Source organism: Gambusia affinis, linkage group LG17 (assembly GCF_019740435.1).
Source record: "Gambusia affinis linkage group LG17, SWU_Gaff_1.0, whole genome shotgun sequence".
NCBI classification, from domain to species: Eukaryota; Metazoa; Chordata; class Actinopteri; order Cyprinodontiformes; family Poeciliidae; genus Gambusia; species Gambusia affinis.
The window spans coordinates 17,140,411-17,157,890 of NC_057884.1; the positions used below are offsets into that span (position 1 = coordinate 17,140,411).

Sequence of the window (17,480 nt, forward strand, 5' to 3'; positions counted from 1 at the left end):
AGTTGCCAATAAACCTTTTAGTGAAAAAAAAAAGTTTTTTAGTCAAATTCATGACCAAGTTCAAATTAAAGAACGTTTTTTTTCAGTTGTGTAGTGTGAGGATATGCCACTGAAAAGACTTCCACTCACATCTGAATAAACAGCTTAGAAGTTGTTCAATACTACAACTGGTTGAAAATTGGAATAAAATCCATTAAAACTAAACTGCGGGGACAAAGCCCTGATTTAGTAATATTCAAGCTACCTCTAGTGGTCAAAAGATGTAGTTACAGTTACAGGCATATCTACTGGTCATATAATTCTAAATACTGAGACAGCAAAGACTTGTGTTTGTGAAAATACGATAATCTGTGTTTCTGTGTACCTTATTGCTTTTTCTGACAACAAAAGAGACTGGAGAGCATTGCATTGTTTTATTTGTATACTTGTCTCTCAAAGGCTGACAAAGTGTTAAAATAAATATTTAAAAAGACAACCATTTTGAGGGTTTAGAGTTCTCTTCAAAAATGTAACTTAATGACAGAAACAGTTAAAGGTGGGGGGTTTTTGTAAACTAAATTTAGTCACCAGCTTCTGTTGCTCCAACTTCTGGGTTCCAAAACATTGGAGAAACTGCAGTTTATTGTACTACAAAAAAAAAAGAGACAGCATTCAACTGAACTCACTCTTGGTGCAGTTACAGGTTGAAAAAAGCAAAGATGAAAAAATGAAAGATGTACTGTAGCATTCTTTGAGACTAATAATACGGTTCTTTATTCACTTGAGCATATTATTACAAACCAAGATGTCTATATACATTGTCAATTAAAAACTTTATTTATTTATTAAGATATGTTACACAGTAACAAGAAGCAAAAACATTTCACTTTGTTTCATTCTGGTAAAATGTTTCACTGTTGGGCTTAGAAAGAAATATTTTTTCTTTTTCATTGTTTGAGGCTGAAACACACAAACTTATCCTCAGCTCTTTGAAACAACAGAGCAAACCTCAAGACCCGTTTAGACATACACTGCAGTAGATACATCAGATATGAGTACATTTACAGCTTTGATCAACGATTTTCTGGCTCGAGCGTTATTAATTGCTGCGATTACAAGAGCTTGCCACTTTGTACACATCAAATTCAATTTAATGGCTGCACCTGTGTCCCTCACGCCTCCACCCTGCCGTGATAAAAGGTTTGCCAAATGTGCAGTGACACAAAAGTGAAGGCAGTAATGGAAATTTGTCAGCTGAGAAAGAGCATGGGCAGATTTTTTTTTGGCCTTCTGTACATTGCAGATATTTTTTTTTATTACTTTTTCTGCATGAAATAATTCTTTCTTTTGTAAAGAAATTACCTCTTTACAATAGAAATAATTGTAAAGAAATTATTTGTATTCTTTGTAAAATCATTTAAGTTGAAGCACAGTAACATCATTGAAATAAAACTCAAGACAGGAATAGAGGATAACAAATCTTTATAATTCAGTTACATCTATAAATGTAAGAATCATCTACCACATTCTACTTAGGAGCATGACTATTGCAAATATTTTGTTTTGTCAATACATACAACTTTGACATCCTCCAGGCAGTTTTACCTTTGAGATGTTGTGGGGACTTTTTTAATATAGGTTTAAATAGATCTGTTCTTCTGGCACTAAATGAGAGTATTATAAGTGAACTGTTTTTTAATGTCATCTTAATACTGAAGGTTAAAAAATGTGTGTTAAAATACTCAGAGATCTACAGAGAAATCAAACCTTCTAAGCTGGAAGATTTAATACAATTTTCAGATATTTATTGCCTAATTAAGAAAAACGTACTATAATCTCTAGTCAAAGAATAAAATAACTGAAACCTTCCAGTTTTTTTTTTTTTTTTTTTGCCTGTTTTCTCCCTGTAATTATTCTGTTCAAACTATTGAGAATTTTTGTACTCTAGATTCCCTGCTTTTGAAACCTAGCAGGGAATCTGTAAACAACTACTGTTGCCATGGTAGTAACACTGTTAAAAAAGACAAACAATGCTAGAATTGCATGAAACATCAATAATATACAACAACAATGTTGTAACTAAATTACAATTACAAAACAAAAAAAGAAAACTATTTTAAAAGCATCAACTTGCAACTGGAGTATTCTAGAACAATAAATACAAACAAATAACCAGACTGTTGCTAAGATATTTTCAAATTTCAAATATGCCTTGTTTTCTAATCAGATAATAACAAATTTAACTTCAGCTTCAACATTAACTGGGGTCTCCACCTGAACAAACTAAAGAGTAAGTGAGTCTTTCCAAGAGGTTGTGCTATCTATGTTTAAGATTACTCATAGTGTTGTATATAGGTTTTAAATCTAGTTAAAATTTACATGCAACTTTCAAATATTTAGTAAACGTCTGAACGAGTAGCATATCCGTGTACAAAACATGTCAGGTGTATGGGTCATGTAAAAATGTTAGGTCCTATTCAGAAATAAAATGGCCATTTTATGCTTGTTTCAATGAACTTGAAGCCTCATTCTGGTGTAGAAAAAAAGCTGTTTGTCTATTTACATTTTAGTCACATCAGGGAGTTTATGCTTAAAGGTTTTTTATTATATAGAAAAAAAATGTGAACGTGACTCCAGATGCCCACTGTGCATCTAAATAAAAGTTGTTGTTTTTCATTATTTTAGGAGGCACATTTTAGCTTAGCATTGTATGAACAAACACTGCAATATCAGTAAAGTATAGTTAGATAAAATTGCTTCTCCTTAGATTTTTTTTTTTTTTTTTTACATCATGAATGGTCTCTCAAGTTTAAAGATCAATTTCTTAATGAAGGAAGTGAGACATTGACACAGACACACAGCCTGCCCTAGAAAAAAATATGTCTATTTTTTTCCCTTGTTTAATCAGAAAAAAATGGATGAAGCTGAGGATCTGCAACTGAAGTCTGATACACAAACAGGGGAGAGAGAACCAGGTGGCCAGGACCCAACCTTCTTAAATACTAAAATAGAGATAGCAACACAAGTCAAAAAAAATATTTTGTCTCGTCATAAGAGGGCAAAGTCATTTCAGAAATTCAAGAATAAACGGTAATCAATTGAAACATTACAATTATTCAAGGTTTATCATGAAAAAACATATATTAATATAGTGATGTTTAAACATTTATTTCCACAGAAAATCATGAGTTAGTCGTTGAGACATTCTACTATCATTTTCTTACAGATTAACTGGATAAATACTGATATTATTATTAATGTATTTAGAGCTTTTATTTTACTCATTCATATTTAAGTATAGTCTTTGAACTATTGGCAAAGATTGGAGTTCAAATAAAATGAATACTCAATATGCTACCAAAATTATAGATATATTTGGCAGTGCAGATGTAACACAATGATCAGATGTATTTTATTATGTTGCCATCTACACAGGTTTGAAGAAACCTTCAAACAATATAAACTCAGAATGACTTCAAGACACTGTGCACTGAAAAAGAAAAAAACTGTCCCTGTGAAAGCAGATGAGGTGAGACCAAGCAAAGTAACTTTAACAACTTTATTTTTAAAGCATTGGTTTAATCCTTCAATTCTAATCAAATTATCTATAGCATTTGTGAATTGTGATTACCTGAAAATCCTTCTTAACTCAGAAAGCTAAAAAGAAAGAATGGACATAAACGTCTTACAATTTTATAGAACAATTCCTTTCTTCAGAAACTGAGACATTAATTATCACATAGACAAACTGACTTTACTGGCTTTCAAAAAAATAAGTATTTAATAAATCTAATCCCGTTTAATCAGAAAAATATGGATGAAGCTGTGGAACTGTCATCAACATTAGAGAGAGCATCCAGTGACCAGAACCCAACCGTCTTATTTACCGAAGAAGAGTTGGCAACACTAGCCCAACAAAACATATTGCTTCGTCAAAAGAAGGCAAAGTCATTTCAGCAATACAAGAATAAATGGTAAGCAGTTGAACCATTAGAAATGTTTAAAGTTTAGCATGTAAACAATCTACTAATTGTTATCATTGTTATCTGGCTACATCAGATGGACTGAAGGTAAGATGATTACTGTGTCCTTTCCACATGTGACGATGCAATATAGAAAAGATGAGACACACACATAGAGATTCCATTAGCATTTAACAGGACAGTTAAATGCTAATTCTTCTTCTGTGTAATGAACATACTGCATAATCAATACTACAGGTACCAAATACTTCAGGTATCACTAAGTAATTGCAATAGCTAATCCTGAGATGACATCACAAATAGCCATAATATCCATTTAAATTGAACGATTTAAAAGAATATTCATAAAGACATTATGAATATCCTTTTCATTCATAAGGACATTGAATGTCATAAGGACATTAGGGATGTTATAAGTGGCTTGTAACAGACATTTTTCTTTTTCCCAGACCTTCTGTATTTTTAACTGGCAAACTTAAAATATATGACTTTGCTTTTAACTATTTTTCATAGCTTTTACAAGTTTTATTCTGCACAAATAAAACATACTTTAATATTTAAGCATTTTGGTTTTTAACCAAAATAAAACCAGAATAAAATGCTCTTATTCTTTTAATTGCTTTAAAAGAATAAGAGCATTTTATCTCTTACATTAAAAAAAGTTACTACAAAACTGTAATGCTCCTTTAATGCTGTCTCCCTTTACTAAGCTTTAAACATGGTCAACCTTTACTTACTTATCAAATGTCATAACAAAGTGGTTTCTCTGGCTTTTGCAATAACCCACAAAGAAATGTCCAATATTCCTCTTTTGTGTGGCCACCCTGCTCTATGCAACCAATGCGACTGGCGGCCCTAGCGGCTGTATGTGGAATTGCACTGGACGATTGAAATAACTCTAAAGAACGTATTACAATGAAAAATTAAGGATAGAAAAAGAAAAATAATGTTGGGGTGCCTATTTTTATACTTAGAGTCCTTGTTTTTCACTCCTCTACATCATATTCAAGCATTTATCTCCATAACCAATCGAGAATTGGTCAGACAGATGTTTTATTGTAACGTTCTGACAGATATATGGAAATAATACTGCTGTGATTATTTATAATATATTAAATGTTCTTTTTTTTTCCTTTGCATATTTCAATCCAATCTTTGTGCCCCTGGCTCACCATAGATTGGAGGCCAAATATAGCAAATTCTCAATCTGATAGCAAAAATATGGATAGCTTTGTTTGTACATTTATAGCAAGATGATCAAATGTCTTTTTTTCACCTTGCTGTCTACACAGGGTTGAAGAAACCTTAAAAAAATATAAACTCAGAACTGCTTCAAGACGTTATGAAGAGAGGGACAAAAATCCTGTTATTGTGACAGAAAACAAGGTGAGACCAAACTGCGTAACTTGAATAATTCTTAAGTATGAGTTATTTTTTTAACTGTAAGGTTTAAAAAAAACAACTCACACAGCATGAACACTGTCTGTCTCCCTTGGTGACCAATCATTACTATGTTCTGTGTGCTGTATTAAATGTCTATGGCTTTGTAGTTTTAAGGCATTAGTTTAATCCTTCAAAGAACATTTCAAAATTGATCATAATAATCTACATAATCATACAGCATCAGTCAATTCTGATTACCTGGAAGTCCTTATTAACTCATAAAGCTAAAAAGAAAAGTAGGACAAAAACATCTTACAATTTTAATAAACTATTCCTTTCTTACTTCAGAAACAGATACATTAATTGTCACAGACACAAAAACACTACTGCCTTTCAAAAAAGTATTTATTAAATATACTCTTTACCTTGTTCACTCAGAAAGAAATGGTTGAAGCTGAGAATCTGCAACTGAACTCTAAAACTCAAACAGGAGAGAGAGCATCAGGTGGCCAGGACCGGATCCTCTTATCTACTAAAGAGCTGGCACAGGCCCACCAAGGCATATTGCATTGTCAAAAGTTGGCAAAGTCAAATCAGGAATACAAGAACAAATGGTAAATAGTTGAATCATTAGAATTATTTGGAGATCAGCATAAAAATAATCTAGTAATTATTGTCATGTTTAAACAATCATGTCCATATGCAATCAATAATCAGTCAGACAGACATTTTATTATAATGTTCTGACAAATTTATGAGATTAACACAAATTAATTGATAATGTAGTATAGGCTCTTCTTTTTTCCATTGCATATTTCAACACAATCTTTGCTCTCTTGGCTCTCCACAGATTAGAGACAAAATAAAATGAACTCTCAGTATGCTAGCAAAATTTTGGAAACATCTGGCAGAGCAGTTTTAGCATGATGATCAGATGTCTTTTTTCTTTACCTTGCTATCTGCACAGGGGTGAAGAAAACTTCATAAAACATCAGCTCAAAGGGAATTCCAGATCTTGTGAAAAGGAGAAAAATGATGTCTCTGTGACAGAAAATAAGGTGAGACCAAGCTGAGTAACTTCAATAATTAGTATGATTTCATGTGTTAAATCATTAATCCTCCCAGGAACCTTTCAATTTATATTAATGAAATAATCATATTGAATTTGTCTATTCTAAATGCCTAGAAATCCTTCATGAAGTTAAAACGAAAGACTGGACATAAACATTTTACTATTTTATTTTAATGTCCCTTTCTTCCTGAAGTCTGACACACAAACAGGAGAGAGGGCATTGGGTGACCAGAAACCAACCCCCTTATTTACTGAAGAAGAGTTGGCAGCAATAGCACAACAAAACATCTTTCTCCGTAAAAAGATGGCAAAGTCATTTCAGCGATACAAAAATAAATGGTAAATGGTTGAATCATTAGAAACATGTTATAGAAGTTCAGCATGAAAATTTAATTCATTATTTATTGTCATGTTCAAAGATAAAAAAAAAAATAAGCTATCAATAATTAGTCAAACAGGATTTGTATTATAATCTTCTGACAAATGAATGGTATTAATACTAATGTTATTAATTATAACGTATTAAAGGTTTTAATTTTTTCTTACACCCTTGTTTCACCACAGACAAAAGGAGTACACAAGCAAAATTCTGAAATTAAATAAAATGTATTTTTAACATGTAAAACAAAAAAAGTCTTAATAATAATCAAACTCACAAAAGTTTTCTATTATGGATTTCTTTGGTTGTACAGATGAAGTGCTTTTTTAGTTGTTGTTTTTTTTACCTTGCTGTCTCACAGGATTGAACCAACCTTCCAAAAATGTCAAGTTAGTGTGACTTCAAATCCTTATGCAGAGAAGGAGAAAATTTCGATCACTGTGACAGAAAATGAGGTGAGACCAAGCTAATTAACTTCAACATTTCTTATGGATGACTTTATATGTTTAAAGTACTAGCTTAATCCTCCGAAGAACATTTAAATGAATATGGCACTGATTGCAAATGACGTTACTGTTATTGATTCATCAATGCTCAGCAGTTCATTTTTCTAATTAGATATCAATTTGGAAAAGCAAATGAGTGCAGTGAGCAACTCATACCCTATATTAGCTTGGTGTCATATAAAACAGTTTCTCATCTTGAGTTTATTTGTGGTTAGCAAATAGCAATTTGGAGGGCATTACAGTTGACATATTTACAACCTAAGTCACAAAATTAGCTTTTCAGACACACAGCTGTGTTTTTCCCCAAGAACGCTGCTCTGACTTGTCCAAAACCAAAATGGTTAAGGTGCAGTGATCTAGATTTGGTAGTTTAATGTAATTTGTGATCAGTGCCATTGAATCTGTCAATCATGCACAGGCTCATCATTTAGATATTTATGAATTGTGCAATTCATCCTTTTTATTGCAGTTGTTAACAATTTTATAATTGTTCTTTACATTAATATGTGCTTTCCTGTGACTGGTACTATTGAAGTTATTTTGTGAGATGTTCTCTCTGACACAGAAATTTGTGCCGCTGAGAATACAAAACACTGGTGTTGGACGGGTGTATTTCACCTTTAAGACCTTTGATTTTGTGAAAAACATTTTCACTGTCAAAAGTCAGGATGGAAACATTATCAAAACTATCAAAGACCACCTTCTCAGGCCAGGTATGTAAACCTCTGACACAAAGCATTAATATCACATCAGTCATTCACATACCATAATTTTAAATCTGAAATTATAAAATAAGTGGACTCAAGCTGAGCTAATGAAATGAAAAAATGTTTCCTTGCATTTTGGCTCCAGGAGAATCATATAGAATGAAAATTCATTTCTCCTCCGACCACTCCGGCCTCTATGAGCAGCTGTTAGTCTTTAAGTTTAAAAGAGACTGTGAGCATTCAGAGACATTTGACATTATGCGCCTCTTGGAGGTCATCCGTCAAACACCTCAGAATGAGGACTCTCAAGCCAAATCAGAAGTAGAGAAGAACTTTCAGACTGCAAAGAAGACATCTCTGACAGGGTAAGTAGTGGAACATTTAGCAGTTTGTTACTATTATTTCTTGCTGCCCAATGTAACTTGTTTGTTTTTTTACTTCTGCAGATGTGAGGTCTTTCTCAGACCAGTGGTGTATCTCAGGAAATATCCATTGCCTAAGGACATTGCAAACATCAAAGACATAGATATGTCTGTTCAATTTTTGACCTCTCACATATTTTTGTTGTTATTCTCAAATGTTAAAACATGCGGGTGATTTGATTATATTAATCCAATATGGACTTATATTACAACTAAGACCTTTGCCTGCTATTAATTGTTGTCACTGAAAGCTATATGGCTCTAAATGTACCATCACTTTTGCCATATCAATAAATTTTTTCAGAGATTTGGAGAAAAAGCCACTGAAGTGGGGGAACTACTCCTGGCGATTTCACTTGCTTCTTTATCTAGAGGAGTATGCATTTTCTACTGCTCTTGAGAAATGCAACCAAGAAGATATACTTGTTGTCGCTCATCAAAGTGAAAAACGTATACTGATTTTAAAGGTGACACATCTAACTGAGACACAAAGTCTAATAAATTACAACCTTGTGTCACATTAACAATAAACTTAAATCTTTTTGATAATGTTGCATCAGGCAGAAGATGTCTCAAACATATCTAATGTTGTTCTGACTGGATGCAAGGCACTGGTGACTCCTTTGAACCAGCAGGATGACAAGATATACAAAGGATGGGTCGATGACGTGGATGAGGAGCAAATCTACATTAGATTTGAGGAAAAGTAAGAATGCAACAAAAGTAATTGGAAAGTAACCTAATTTTTTCTTTATGAGCTTGTCTATTTTCAGACTGTTAATTTAGTCTCCCTCTGCAAAAAGAAGTATCAAGTTAATAAAATTAGTTCAAACTATTTTCCAACAAATTAGTAAGTTTACATTTTAAATTTAGGGTTGAATGTGCAGACACTCTATGCAGTTTGACTGAGGTTGAGATATTTTCCAAAGCACAAAAATCAGAAATTTCTGTAAATAAACATTTGTAGAGAGACACCCCAAAGGACTTGTATCTACAAAATACAGTAAAACAAGGTTCTAAAGTGCTGGCTAATGGTAGCTGAATATATTGCTTATGTACGCCACAATTTTCAGATTTATGAGTCATAAAAAATAAACACTGAATTTCTTTCAGTTTGTGGTACTTTTCATTGGTTTATCACATAAAATACTAATAAAATAAATAGCAGTGTGTTGTTCTAATATGTCAACAGTGGAGAATATCCACAGATGTGAACATGTTTGCAAGCTACATTATATTTTAACTTTTTTGTCATGTTCTTGTTTGGTTCTGACTCAGTTGCTTTGAATTTAAATTCAGCTTTCCAAAAGAATACAACACAGGCGTGAGGTGCAGTGTTGTGTTTTCACTTCAAAGAATACCACTACGTATGCAACACAGAGCAGCAGCACTAGCGCGCAAGCATTTACTAAGGGACTTACTCTTCCCTGTTGGGCTATGTTCTGCATACAATTCATGCCTTGCACCTGTAATCCCAAAATGCACCAGGTCAGTATGTAATAAACTCAACACTACCTTGAAAATCAAGTTGCTTTGCCACTAAAGTAACTGCAAATGATTTCTCCATCTCCAGTCCACCAATGATTGAAAACAACCCAGAGCAACGAAAGGCTATTGAACACATTCTAGCCCGTACTGCAAAACCTGCCCCTTACCTCATATTTGGTCCACCTGGTACAGGTATGGTATGAGCTTTTGTATGCCAAGACCAAATTGATTGGCATGTAATACAATATGCATTTCTCTTATCCGGGGGTCAGGCAAAACAGTAACTTTGGTTGAAGTCATCAAGCAGATTGTGTCAACTCAAGACTCCAAAATCCTGGTTTGTGCACCCTCCAACAGCGCAACAGATTACCTCTGTGAGAAGATCCTGGAAGAAAACATTGTACCCCACAAAGTGTTTCGCCTTTACTCAATAAGCTACAAAGTGGAAAAGATCCCTCAACATGTGAAGGTCCGGATTCTGTCTGTTTTTATTTTGTTTACTACAACTAAAATGAAGGAGAGAAAAGACAGCATAACTAACAATGTTCAATATTTTAGAGGGACAAATATCATAAAGCATTTATGCTTGTATGTGCTGTCTGTTTTAACTACAGATGCACTGTAGCTTTAATGTTACAACAAACTCTTTTGAGATACCGACCAAAAGGGAGCTGATGACATACCAGATCATGGTCACCACCCTTCAAACTGCTGGAAGGTATTATATTCTACTGGATATGTCACAATCAGAATGCTTATTTGTCCCAAATACTAATCAAAGTGATTTTAAAACAGGATCCAGCTGACAAAAAATTCCAATTTATCAAAATGGATATAATGCATAAGATTGAAAAGTCAGTAGATTTATAGTGCATCAAATTAATGTTCTCCATTTAATCTGTGCTACAAATTTTACACTCAAATCCCTCATCAATGTTGTTACAATTTGCCAATCCATATTGCAATTGTGCACTGTGGAAGTGACTTAAAATATCCCAGATAGGAACCAAGCAACAGGTAAAAGAAATAAAGTTTTATTAGGGACTATTATACCAAACATAAAAAACCTTCATAAGTATGCTGAGTCCCACTTGTTACTGAAATTATAAAATATTTCAGTATTTTTTTTGCCAACTTTCTGCTTCAGGGAAATTATTTATTTGATGATAGCCCAATTTTTACACAAATTCTCAGTTGTTGTTCAGATCTGTGGTATCTCTAGCTGATCTCAAAGTTGTTGTCTATTCCATGTTCATTCTGAAGGTTCTTATTTGTAATTTATTTGATCAATTTGAAGGCATCAAAGAAATTGCTCCCATTTGCAGCAGGTTGAAATCTTCTGTGAGAAATTCCTTATTGAAACAAATGAAATATGATGTTTATCCAAGCTGCAATGTGTGCAATGATTAACCTTAAATTACTGAATATAAACATCATTCACAGGCTGGTGACAGGTGGCATTCCTCCTGACCATTACAGTTACATCATTGTGGATGAAGCAGGCCAGGCTATTGAAACAGAGTGTTTAATTCCAATAGCTGGTGAGCAAGGTGACTTCGTTTAAAATACTATATACTAAGCATATATTTTATAGTGTATTCAATGGATTTCTGACAGGATTGCTGAAACCACAAAGTGGCCAAGTGGTTCTGGCAGGTGATCCGAAACAGTTGGGACCTATTATTTTATCAAAGATAGCAGAGAGAAACGGCTTGGGTGAGCACCATGCATACAGTGTTATCGATACGTAAAGGTCTAAGTACATAATTGAAATATGATTAAAAACATGCCAAACATTTCTGAATTAAAAAACGTGATAAGCTGCTTTGGTAATTAGATAATCTGACTACCTTAAGAAAATGGAATGAAATATATTATCTGAGCTGTAAATGCTGCAAACTATAATTTCCAAGCTCAGTTTTTTGCCTTTTTTAAGTGTGTGAAACAGTTAGAAAACTGTGACTATTCACATGTTTCAAGTAGGATAATAGTGTTCACTATTTTCAGGTGTGTCCATGCTGGAGAGACTAATGACGGATATCAGACTGTACAAACAACACAAGATCAACGGCTTCAACAGTCGCTATATGACTAAACTGCTGAGGAACTATAGGTTTGCTTTTTGTGAAGATGTTTTTGTGACACAAATTAGTTAATCTCTTTGCCAATTTGAATCTGGTTCATTCCTACTTTTTTCCAAACTTTTACCATTTTCAAGAAAACCTTTTTTATCAGTTTATGGGGATACATAAAAGGCTCAGTCTTAAGTTACTTTTACACTACAATATAGATTTACCAATCTACATTGTTTCTAATCATTTCAGATCTAATATCTGTTTTGAACCAACCACATTTCCTTGTTCTAGAAGAACAAGTAGATTATAATTACTTTTAGATCAGTGGTTACCAGAGTGGTTAAGCAATAATTCCAGTTTGTGCAAATTATTAGTGTGAAACATCCAATATGACCATAACTGCAGAAGTAAAGTGGCATAGGGGGGAAATGATCATCACTGTTTTCTTTGTCCCTGTATCCTATCAACAAAAAGCTTCCTTCCCAAATTTTCTCCATATATTTCTACATCTTCTTTGCTTTTTCTTAGGTCTCATCCCGCACTTCTGAAAATACCCAATGAGTTGTTTTATAACTCCGAACTCCAGTTTTGCAGTTCCCTTGAGGATTGCTTGTATAGTGACTGGGAACTTCTGCCGAGGAAGGTAATTAGAACCAAGACAGAAAATATTTTGCCATCAATTTCTCTTCATCTCTAATCTTATCTTGTTTCTCTGAGAATCAGGATTTTCCTCTAATGTTCCACGGGGTTGCAGGCATGAAAGAACAAGACCTCAACAGCCCATCTGTTTACAATATGGCTGAGGTGGATGTATTGAAGGATTACTTAAAATCCCTAATCAAATACCGCCGCAGAAATGGTCTAGACAAAATTGGACCAAAAGAAATTGGTATTGTTACTCCATACACAAAACAAGTAAGTATTTAATCTTTATGTTCATTATCAACCCTCTGATGCATAAGTGGGTCTTTTGGACCCAGTGAGTTCATCTTCTTGCAATATCTTTGTAATGAAAAGTTTTCATCACTTCATATTCCAGGTATTTATTAACAAACATGTTACTGATATCATGTAATTCAAATTTTTAATTTACCTTTTTATACACTTTAAGAAATATAATGTTTTATATTACTAACACATTCTTCCATAAGTGGGTCCAAAATGACCCGCATTCATTTCCTATGGAATTTAATGGGAATCTTTGTTTCTCACCAGCTGTGACTGTCAGGAAAACATTTTTGTGAACCATACACACTGAGTCCTAAGTCTCACTCCTGAATAATAATATTTTACAAAGCAAGAACTTTTACATATAATTATTATCTTTATTTTTACCTCTCAAATCTGCGTGTGTGTGTGTCGATCATCAGTGCTCTGACAGTGTTATTATTACCTATTAGCCTTCTTTGAAGTTAGCTAATGCTAGTTATCTAATCGAGTTATCTAATGGAGTGGGAGATTGACAGGCGGATTGGCGCAGCATCTGCAGTGAACGAAGAACGAAAATACTTGCAGCCAAAATTAGTTTTAGTTTTTTAGGGTGTCTGGGCTCTGCCTTAGAGAGAGCGAAGCTCTGTCATCTGGGAGGGAATCAGAGTAGAGCTGCTGCTTCTTCATGTGGAGAGGAGCCAGTTGAGGTAGCTTGAGCATCTGATTAGTCGCCTCTCTGGTGAGGTGTTTTGGGCACATCCCACCAGGGAGAGGCCCCAGGGGAAGACCCAGGAAATGCTGGAGGGACTATGTTTCTCAGCTGGCCTAGGAACACCTAGGGATTCCCCAGAGGAGCTGGAACAAGTGGCTGGGGAGAGCAAACTGTGGGCCTCCCTTCATAGGCTGCTACCCCGTAACCTGACCCCGGATAAATATTTATTGGTAATAAATATTTTTCCTTGTTTCCTAGGAACTGATCCCACTGATCTTGTGTGAAATAAAACACAGCAGAAAGTATCATATAAAACATTATTTTGAATCAAAAGTAGCATAAAAACACATTGATTTTAACACTGGTCCAAATAGACCCACTCATGGAAGACTATATAGTCAATATGTCATGCATCAGAGGGTTAATGTTTTCATGACTTCCATAACTGATGTAAAGCTCTGCAAATTCTTTGTGTTAAATAAAGGCTTTTTAAAGGACAGTCTTTATTACCAAAGCAGCAGAATGTGTAATTCTCTTTGCCCTCATTGTCCTGTATTATGATCTGACAGGTGGAGAAGATTAATGCAGCCTTTCACAAAGACAAGGATCTAGTCAAAGAGGACTTGGAGAATGTCCTGGTATGACACTTTTCAGAAATTACTACAATTTTGCTAATATATTAAATAAACTCTAAATTTGTTTCCTTTTTCTGAAGGTTGGCACAGTTGAGATCTTTCAGGGTAAAGAGTCAGATGTAATCTTGATGTCCACAGTGCGCAGCAATCCCGGCCTGACTGCACCTAATCAACATTTCAGCTTGGGCTTTGTAAAGGATGAGAAGGTGAGAAATATCTCATTGTTCTTAGATGCGTACTCCTCACACGTCTTTTCACTCATTGCCAGAGTGGTGGTTGTCTATATAATGCAGCAGCATCAACAGAGTTTCAATTTTACTCTGCTAAAATTAAAAAGGGTTCATTTTTCTCTCATTGCAATAGCACTGAGATTTTTCTTTGACACCATCAGAACTACTGGAAAAACTTTGAAATACTTCTCATATGTGCAACTTTTTTTCTTTAGTTTTGAAAGTGATGTTAGTTGTAAGTCTTTTAATAAGATGTATTTGATTTTCTTCTGAACCTTCCACAAGATTTGTTTGAAAAGATCTTGTTTAATCTTTTATTTTTACTTTTCAGCCTAGTGAGCAATTTATTTCCAACACAATCATTAGAGTTCTCTCTACATTTATTTGCAGTCAATCTAAAAATGTGCAGAAGCCTGAAAATAATAGAATTTTTTATCGCAGTTACATAATCTCACCCTGTAGCAAATTTAAGGACCATAAAATAAATCTACATTTATTCCGATTCTTTTTTAAGTTTATTCTGCTTTGATAAAAGATATGTTTATTAGAAGACCTTTGTCATTGGGCTGTCCGTATATTAAACCCTATGTATATACTATTTGAATCTCTTCAGAGATTCAATGTGGCAATGACTCGAGCCAGAAACCTGCTGGTTGTGGTTGGAGACCCCAGAGTCCTGGAAATAGATCCAATGTGGAACAAGTATGGCTCTGTATTTTCTTACAAGTACAAGTACAAAAATTTGACAGAAATCAGTCTGACATGCCTTGTGTGCTCACCTTTCTCTCTCAGGCTTATCCATTACTGTTTAAAAGAAAGAGCATACCGTGGCATCAATATCTATGATCTGAAGGCAGGCACAGAGGTCACTGACTCCTCACCAAGCTCTGGGTAAATAGCAGATTTGCAGATCCAGAGACACTGTTGTCTGCTAATTATTTTAATAATAAATGTTTGTGTTACAGCCCTCAGCAGAAAGTGAAACCAAAGGTCACATTCAGCTGGTAGAATCAAAAGCATTCAACAGAGAAATAAACTTCATCCAAAGCATGTTTCACTATTTATTCTGTCTTAAGGTAATCAAGAATTTGATGTTTGGTGCATTTTTAATGTAGCATGTGCAAGACATGCAAAACGATGTACCATTCAGACAACACAGCCGACCATACAAGTGCAAAACCTTCAACCAAAACCATTAATAACATTTCATGTCACGGAGATTTTCAGACCCCAAAGTGAGTATATTCTTCAGTTATCTAATATTGAGCTTTTTACCTGCCTTCCTATCCTTCTTACTATGCCATCCATCCATCCATTTTCTGTTCACCTTTGTCCCTAATGGGGTCGGGAGGGTTGCTGGTGCCGATCTCCAGCTACGTTCCGGGCGAGAGGCGGGGTTCACCCTGGACAGGTCGCCAGTCTGTCGCAAGGCAACACAGAGACATACAGGACACACAACCACTCACACACACACACACACTCACACCTAGGGAGAATTTAGAGAGACCAATTAACCTAGCAGTGATGTTTTTGGACTGTGGGAGGAAGCCGGAGAACCCGGAGAGAACCCACGCATGCACAGGGAGAACATGCAAACTCCATGCAGAAAGACCCTTGGCCAGGAATCGAACCCAGGACCTTCTTGCTGCAAGGCAACAGTGCTACCAACTGCGCCACTGTGCAGCCCCATCCTTCTTACTATGTGAGGTGTTAAATTAAACCCACATCCTGGAAAGAAATGAAAGAAGCTATTATCTTGTGCCTTTTTTTTGTCTCCCCATTAGCCAATTTGGAATATTAAATTGGCCATGTCAGATGCATATTTCAGGTAAATACAAAGACATGGAATAGCTGAAAGTTAAACATTCAGATCAATTTAAAAGAAGTTGTGCAGTGGAGAAATAAATTCTTTAAACCCAAAAATGCTTCAATTACATTTATTTTTAATTGTATAAAAATATACTTTATTGTTAAGGAGTATGGATGCTTTTACCAAGATTAGAGCAGATCAGAGAAGAAATAAACAGAAAAAAACTACCTCACTGTAAAATTACCTCAGTATTCCTAACCCTTTTTTCGCTTGCTGGTGTTTCATATAAAACCACAAAAAAGAGCTAATAGTCCTCAATATTTTTTAAAGATTTTTTCAAGAGTTGTGTTGGTGCATTGGTTATTTTTTCATTTTACTTTTTGTTTGCTTATAAGGCACCAGAGGATTTACTGGGTGATTTACGGATCCAGTAAATAAAAAAAAAAACAATTCAATTGAATTTATCTATCAACAATTTCCCCAAAAATCAACTTTAGAGCATCTAAAGTTGGAGGAATATACTCAATTTGACTTTAATAATCATATTTTATGTAATTTACAAGAACTCTTATTATTATTATACAAAGTCGCCCTTGCAGAGGTCATGAAGAGACAGGGTGCGCCCCTTTACTTCTCCAGAAAGCAGAACTGTCCACCGAGTAGGTGGAGTTTATAGCCATTTTACATTTGAAGCAACTCGTAGTTATCAACTATACGCTGAAAACAATACGATAGCTTGGTTGCATACATAACAACATCGTCTCAAACAATGAATAAATTTAATGATTCGGCATAACATGGTAGTCAGTGGTTAGGACTTAGGGAACTCAAATCCCTCTAACAAGCTGGTCTCGACGTTACACCTTCGGCAAAAGCTCGTTTTTCTCAGGAAAACTCCTCTTTCATATTTTGGTCGTCACTTATTCGTAGGTCGTTCGGCGGCTGACTGTTATGAAATGCACCCATACGCTGTAACTCTCGTCTTCTTATTGGTTAACCTGCTGTTTACAAGCGTGTCACTCTTTCAAAGCAACCAATCCGAAAACGGGGACCAGCTTCATATTAACGGAAAACTCTGTAAGGGTTTGCGTTTTTGTTAATATTTTTCTACACTTTTTTGCAATCGGCGTAAAGCTTGGCGATAAATATCCATAACTTCGTTTTAATAT

General features: G+C 34.7%; 1 protein-coding gene across 5 annotated transcripts; it reads left to right on the plus strand.

The window, feature by feature from the left end:
• The first annotated feature begins 2,168 nt into the window (after window positions 1-2,168).
• On the plus strand, window positions 2,169-15,551 carry LOC122819534 (putative helicase mov-10-B.1). Of its 5 annotated transcripts, none has more exons than XM_044096315.1 (28): window positions 2,169-2,269; window positions 2,888-3,069; window positions 3,415-3,508; window positions 3,787-3,953; window positions 5,255-5,348; window positions 5,784-5,959; window positions 6,313-6,403; window positions 6,611-6,756; window positions 7,158-7,251; window positions 7,868-8,015; window positions 8,155-8,374; window positions 8,456-8,539; window positions 8,736-8,898; window positions 8,992-9,137; window positions 9,731-9,919; window positions 10,005-10,111; window positions 10,192-10,388; window positions 10,534-10,637; window positions 11,363-11,460; window positions 11,537-11,635; window positions 11,927-12,032; window positions 12,523-12,637; window positions 12,712-12,909; window positions 14,206-14,274; window positions 14,352-14,477; window positions 15,115-15,203; window positions 15,294-15,392; window positions 15,467-15,551. In XM_044096315.1, exons 2-28 carry the CDS (start codon window positions 2,894-2,896, stop codon window positions 15,507-15,509), a joined length of 3,438 nt encoding a protein of 1,145 aa, XP_043952250.1. In that variant the 5' UTR covers window positions 2,169-2,269; window positions 2,888-2,893; the 3' UTR covers window positions 15,510-15,551. The 5 variants fall into 5 exon arrangements, with proteins under 5 accessions (XP_043952250.1, XP_043952252.1, XP_043952253.1 ...); XM_044096317.1 differs by having other exon boundaries at window positions 12,718-12,909; XM_044096316.1 differs by having other exon boundaries at window positions 2,224-2,273.
• Window positions 15,552-17,480: the final 1,929 nt, after the last annotated feature.